Source organism: Macrobrachium nipponense, chromosome 37 (genome assembly GCF_015104395.2).
Source record: "Macrobrachium nipponense isolate FS-2020 chromosome 37, ASM1510439v2, whole genome shotgun sequence".
Classification (NCBI taxonomy): Eukaryota; Metazoa; Arthropoda; class Malacostraca; order Decapoda; family Palaemonidae; genus Macrobrachium; species Macrobrachium nipponense.
This window is the reverse complement of record NC_061097.1, coordinates 13,974,752-13,982,161: the sequence shown is the minus strand read 5'-3', so window position 1 is coordinate 13,982,161 and position 7,410 is coordinate 13,974,752. Positions and strand designations below refer to the sequence as shown.

The 7,410-nt window shown below is 35.5% G+C and overlaps 1 protein-coding gene across 3 annotated transcripts in view; it reads right to left on the bottom strand.

Annotated features, from left to right (window-relative positions):
- Positions 1-1,351: 1,351 nt before the first annotated feature.
- The window catches only part of LOC135209033 (phytanoyl-CoA dioxygenase, peroxisomal-like), a 9,347-nt gene continuing 3,288 nt past the window's right edge, over positions 1,352-7,410 (bottom strand). The window contains exons 3-5 of one of the 3 annotated variants that reach the window (XM_064241576.1): positions 5,728-5,904; positions 4,485-4,700; positions 1,352-1,865 (exon numbers count right to left, since the gene is read on the bottom strand). In XM_064241576.1, the coding sequence (XP_064097646.1) occupies positions 1,632-1,865; positions 4,485-4,700; positions 5,728-5,904 (627 nt within the window). In that variant the 3' untranslated portion in view covers positions 1,352-1,631. The remainder of the gene's footprint in view (positions 1,866-4,484; positions 4,701-5,727; positions 5,905-7,410) is intronic. The other 2 variants (XM_064241578.1, XM_064241577.1) reach the window with 2 other exon arrangements.

Genomic DNA, 7,410 nt, shown 5'->3' with positions numbered 1-7,410 from the left:
AGGCTTCAGTGCAATGGCCGTTGTTTGTTACGGGATACAATAACAACCATCCGATTCTGGTGAAAAGACACAGCTGTCCATACTCCATGGGTAGCGGTGTTTGATGGAGCTATGTCACTCTTACTGGAGTTATAATTTCTCTGTCTGTCCAGAAGAAAATAGGTAAAGGAAAAGATCGTAAAAAAAAGGTTACTATATTCCAGCATGCAACACTTACAATGGATGGCCTTATCATCTGTTAAGAATGTTCAAAGGATGAATAGTAAATGAAATCGCCTTCAGATAACAGAAAATTACCATAAGAATAGCAAATTCTTCACAGGACAGCCAAAGTTTTCCAGTAGGTCTACATCATTAAAATAATGTACATGAAACGATAAAGAGAGGCTGATCGGGGAAAATTGACTGCAGAAATGTTCAGATTACGATTTTTATAATATGAAAGTTACCAGGAGAGTTTCTACGAAGGCCAATAAAATCAACCAAAATAAAATTTAAGAAAATATAAACGATACACTTCAGTGAATCCAGAAAACACCATTACAGAGATGATACAGAGGATCAGAAACTTTTATTATGTTTAAATTTACTAATCTTTTCCTAGCAATAATGAGATCCTGAGAGACGCGACAATGAAAAGCTACTTCATTACTCGTTACTTTGGCTGGATGGTCCTTGTTAGGAAGAAGTCCTACCACTCAGAATAATTCAGAGAAGGAGTTGGAAAGAGAACTTTGTAATGGTCTAATGGCATAAAATAAAACTGTGATTTAGCATAACTGAAATCTGGGCCGAACTGAGTTTTCAAATCATTCCCTTCTCTACTTGTACTTAGGGTACTTGTACTTGTCCTCTCATTATTTGTTTTAAATGTTTCTGCAAATTTTAATTAATATATTTCTTTAAGTTTTAGTCTATTGTTTGTTTTAAATGTTCTCTAAGGTTTTTAATTAACTTATTATCTTGATGTTTTAGCCTTAATGTATTATTTTACTATTAATTAAATTGTCACAATTTATAATTACAGGCTGAAGATGTACTCTGAAGCAGTATGAAACGTTCCATAATAAAATATTCTTCACTATTTTTGGTGGATTCCTGGACCCTTTTTAATGCTCTCATCTGATTGTGTAGTATATATATATATACACACACACACATATATATATATATATATATATATATATATATATATAGATAATAGATATATAGATATAGTATATAGTATATATATAGTATATATAATATATATATATATATATAATAATCACACACACATACACACACACACACACACACACACACACACATATATATATATATATATATATATATATATATATATATATATATATGTGTGTGTGTGTGTGTGTGTGTGTGTGTGTGTGTGTGTGTGTGTGTTGGACCGTCAGAAGTAAAAACTAACCGTGGCTAAAAAATTACAAATAGATATTTATTCCTGTCTTTTCTCCCCTAAAATTGAACATGAAAGTAAGTACATTCAGGAAAAGCATCATGTGTTTCGAATCATTTGTTCTCACGAATCAAAGCTTTCGAAAAAGAGATGATCGTGTCTTTTATGAACACCAAAAAGAGCCTATAAACAAAAATGTCTCCCAACAAACGCATAACTAATATGCTCCTGACGCTCTCTCCATCTCTGTGAACTCTTTGTGGCGTTTCTTGATGTCGGCGTCCCTGGAGATGCACTTTCCCCGTAAGACCATCCTTTGGCAGTCCGATTGGTGCACTTTTGCCAGAGGAGTGTCGTCGGCGGACATCAGCTGGATCAGGAACATCCGACGGACGCGGTCGCTCGTGTTGTCGTATGACCCGTGAATCAGCAAATAGGAAAACACCACGATCTGTGGGGCGAGTGTTTAGGGAAAAGTTTATTAGGCATTGACAAATGCAGGCAGTTGCATTCCGGGTTAAGGTTTTGTTCAGTTCTCTTTTTAAGTTGTATTTTGATATAAGTTGTTTGGAAAGCACCTTTTGAAATCCTAAATAATCATATCAGAAGATTCAGTAATTACTCAGAGTTACATTCCATTATGATTCATAGGGCAGATGCTCACTATTCCTTTAACATTAATGCACTTCTGGTCCTGCGACAAGTACACTTGCAAACTTTCTACGGTAATCATTGCACGAGAAATGTACCAAACGTCACTTATAATAAATAAAACAACCATAAAGCATAACCTCTTATTGAAATTATTACCTCGTGATTCACAGCACCTTTTCAATATATCGAGGTAAGACACACAAAGAATTGTTCACAATGCATCATTATTATTTTTCAACAGTCACATAGAGCCATGGTTCACACAGGCCACCGCCGCCAACCAGTCGACCCAACTATGAATGGGGACCAGTGAAAGCTGGGAGTCTAGAAAATGGGTGTGGAACTAACAACCTTATCTCTAAAGATCTGCTGAGTACGGACACAAAAATAGAGATTTTACGTGGAGAAACTCACATACGAAGGCCAACTTAAAGCCACAGTCTAGGCCGTGCTTAAAACTTTCATTATGGGTCGAAGAAAAGAACTTACGAAACCTAAAGATTTTTTTTTTTACACAGGTAGTCATCTACACTAAGTGATCTCCCCAAGACAGGCTAGATCAGAATTACCTAAAAAGTGTCGCAGAATCGAACGGGCAAATGCAAAGAACCAAACGAGTAGTGACTGTATTGGAAACAGTGAACTGAACTCAGTAATTAGGTCCTCGTGTACATATGCTCACCAGATTACAACTGACAGAGGAAATAGCAATTGGATACTAACTGTTTGAAACAATAAGTGTCTGGAAGATAAAGGAAGAATAAGTATGAAGGGTAGAAAAAATTGACCAATGTATGAATAGTAGAATGGACCAGGTCGCTGATGAAAGAGAAGGTGACAGAAAAGAACTCTAAGGAAGACCAAGAAATATAAGAGAAGGGTGTAAGGTATTAAAATTCTCCAGGGTCTTGCACATATGACCAGATGTCTAACAGATAAAAAATAGGGCCTCCAGTACATCTTGCCTTACAAAAGTCTCACTGAAACTAGGAAAGGAAAAGAATTAGAGCCAGGGCGTTACAGAATTGAGAAAAGTCTGATAATTCCAGCAATGGTAGAAGTTAAAGCACCAAGATGAGCTCAGTCAACACGTATTTGCAAAAGGAAGGATATCTACAGAATTAGAAAAAAAGCTAATCAACAAACATTTTATGGAATCATGCAGAAATACGCATGAGCTGAAAGTTTTGGGAAAAGGAAAAGACATGAGAAGACAAAGTAGGAAGATCAGGAGCTGAAAAAGAACAGTAGCTGGGTGTGGCATCTTTACCAGGGAAGTAAATAAAGATGCAATAGGATAGAAAAGAGAAGTCGGGCTTCCAAGAGTTGCTTGAACAGAACAGATTATAGAATTTAGGCCAAAGGTCAAGCGCTGGTACCTATGAGGTCATTCGGCGCTGAAACGGAAATTGACAGTGAAAAGGCTTGAAAGGTGTAACAGAAGGAACACCTCGCAGTTGCAATATGAATGAATTGTTAGACGATGGTGGAAAGTTAGATGGAAAAAAGAGAGTATAAATGGAAGTGCAGTAAAAGGTATGAAAGAGGTTACCATTAAGGGCCGAAGGGATGCTGCAAAGAACTTTAAGTAATGCATACAGTGATCCGCATGAGGTGCACAGACGACACTAGGCCCCAACGGAGACAACACAACAATGGCTTGGAATTTAATTGTGCAAAGGACATAAAATTGTTTTCAGAACAAGAATATGATATTTTGTAGCCGATATGAGAGACGCATGAGTAGCAGAAGGAGTGGCTTTGGGGTCTGACCAGGTTGTTCTCTTGACTAGATGGCTGAGGAGAGGAAGTAGTAAACGCTAAACCAAGATTCAAAAGAGAGATGATTTTCACAGAAGAAAGACTACAGTCCTCAGACACAAGGTGTCATGAGAAAGGGACGATGGAACTTTTGGTAGGAGTCGTTCAAATGCTTTTATACCTGGTAATGACAAGGAACATGAAATTGTGTTTGGTGTACAATAACTCACCCAACCTCAGTAATAATATTGAAAAAAGAAAAGGTTTCCTTTCCTCCTGCATCAGCATGGTGTTAGGGAGTTATCTGGTTCCTCTTAAACAGAAAATTTCAGCTTATGGGTTAGAAAATATCAAAGACTCGTGATTAGAAATTATGCAACCGACACAATAAAATGATTGAAGTTACGAAACTAGGCGAAAAACCAAGCGCATGAAAGAGAAAGTAGAATTTAGAGGGAGAATTTTAAGTCGAGTAGCATTACAAAATGAAGATTCAAGATCTACAGTCAAGGTACACATATTTCACGAATTAAATAGGCCCAGAACAACCTTGGAACGACTTGAGCAAAGTTTGGAGTAAGCGATATGCAAAGGGTCGGGATATACATAAATGTACACTAGAAAAATTCGACTAAAGAATGAACATAATTAGTACCTGTCCGCGCTTCAAGGAGAGAGGAGTTGCTTTACTGATGGGGAATTTTTCTTGGCTCAAATAGTGCCACCCTGGAGCGTTGCTGCAGTCCTCTTGGGGCCCCTGCTTGTGAGAACCCGGGTAGACACAAAGGCCCCCGTTCTTGGGGTCAGCTGCGTCCATGCTGACGAAGACAGCGATCATGGAGTCATTCTCGAAGGGGAAATAGTGGTAATCCTGTCGGGAAATGATGAGAATACAGATGACAGTGCTCTAGATATTCGTGAATTCGAGTTTTATACGAGATGGAATGAAACAATCAACCTGGAGTTTTTCTTATATCAAGATCAATTCTTCAGTGAACTGAAATGAAATGAATTGAATATAGAATTTAGGCAAAGGCCAAGCACGGAGACCTATGAGGTCAATCAGCGCTGAAACGGAACTTGACAGTTGAGGAGCGGGTTAAGGAAAGTAAGATGGATGAAAGAGAGTATGAACGGAGGTAGAGTAAAAGGAACGAAAGGGGTTGCAGCTATAAGAAGACACGCTGCAAAGAATCTTAAATAATGCTAGATTGCACCGGATAATTCTTCATTGAATTAAAATTGTTTTTCGTTCTACGTACCTAGCATGATCACACATACCTAGGTACAGTGTATAGGTGAGTCTGGATATTTAAAAATTTCATTCTGATATTACTCAGCACCCTAATAAAAAGACAAAATTTACGCGGAGCTAAACGTGCTGATATTATAAAAATTCATGCAAATCTTAAAAAAAGTACCGGGTAGATGGGTAGTGCCGTCATGCAGTGCCCTATAGGCATTACTTAAGGTTCTTTGCAGCGTGCCTTCGGCCCCTAGCTGCAACCCCTTTCGTTCATTTTACTGTACCTCCTTCCATATTCTCTTTCTTCCATCCCACTTTCCTTAACACTCTCCCAACAATTGCTTCATAGTGCAACTGCTTTGAGGTTTTCCTCCTGTTACACCTTTCAAACCTTTTAGTGTCAATTTCCATTTCAGCGCTGAATGGCCTCATAGGTCCGTCCCAGTGCTTGGCCTTTGGCCTAAATTCCATATTCAATTCAATGCCATTCAATACAAAAAATTAGGAAAAATCAAAGAAAAACTGAAAACAATGATGACAGGTAACTGCACAAAGCAAAACATTCCCAAAGGAAGCTGCTATTCCTATTAAGGAAATAGTGCTATTCCTATTAAGAAAATGTCATGTAATGAGAAATATGACCCATACTGACCTGGTGCATAGGGAAAGGCGACCCAGTCCCAGGGGGTTTAGTGTGGGCCTTGGTATGGTGCAGGAGAATGTTCTCGGTGTCCATTATATCCTCGCAGGCATCGAGCATTTTGGGATGCAACAGCAGTCTGGTGAAGGCTGCCGAATGCATTTGCAGGCCGTGGATAGATTGCACTTGCTGTTGGAGATAATGCAGTTAACAACAAAATGAGTTTTGTAAGTGGTTAACATTAGTCTATGGCACTGCATTTTTACTGTCAGCGACCCCGACTGGGGATTTCATTATTCATGTCGTTATTGGAATATATATATATATATATATATATATAGTATATATATATATATATATGTATATATATATATACATATATATATATATATAATTTTTTTTTCTTCTTCTTCTTCACTTTGCTTTTGCAAGAGCTTTCTTGCTCACTAGTTTTTATGTTCTATATTACTTTTGTGCCCCGAAGATGTGTTAAATACACGAAAGTACTTGGCACTCTGTCTTTTCTTTTTTGAATTTTCCCTGTGGCTTCAGCTAATAAACAAAATCACGTGCTTACTTTTGTGATTTCTTAGTGGATATATATATATATATATATAATATATATATATATATATTATATTTTATTCATACTACTCATCTAATCCTCAATAAGACTGGATGGTTTAGGTTCCGCCAGGATTCTTTAACTTCCATAGTACGAGCTTTCGAAGACAAACGGTCTACTTAATCGGGTACCGCTGTATTGTACTTGATGAAGACGACTGTATATCTTCGAAAGCTCGTAGTACGGAAATTTAAAAAATCTGGAACCTGAACCATCATATATATAATATATATATATATATATATATATATATATATATATATATATATATATATATATATATATGATGGTTCAGGTTCCAGATTTTTTAAATTTCCTCGTACCATGAATACTGTAGTTATATTGCCGTTATTTTCGACTCGACTCGTTTCTTTTGTAATTTTGCATTCTTTATGTTTTGAATGTACATATATCAAGCCAAATCCGATATTCCAGTCACCTAGTAAAGTTAGACCCTTGTTAGTGAAGAAAACATCCTAATTAAAAGAATGATTTATTTTTTTTTATTTACAATAGTTTTTGGAGGTTGTCAGTAATGGAAACTAAATTATAATTACAGTTAGTTCGTAGTTAAACTAATCTTGCAACATATTAATATGGCTTACCTTCAAGTCTCCATGAATTTTCCTACCAGGAAATGACACATAGCCTGGAGCACCTTTTAACTTGTATTATTATTATTATTATTATTATTATTATTATTATTATTATTATTATTATTATTATTATTATTATTATTATTATTATTATTATTATTATTATTATTATTATTCAGAATAAATTAAATTTCAGTGGCAAATAACACTAAAAACTAAATGAATAAACATTCAAAAGGCATTAGTTAAGTTTTTATGTATTTCATTAATTGAGGTAAATTAACATGGCGTTTATACATATATATCTACACACACACACTACATATATATATGTGTATTATAAATGTACATATATATATATATATATATATAGTATATATATATATATATATATATATATATATATATATATATATATAGTATATATATATATATATATATATATATATATACATATACTATATATATATATAT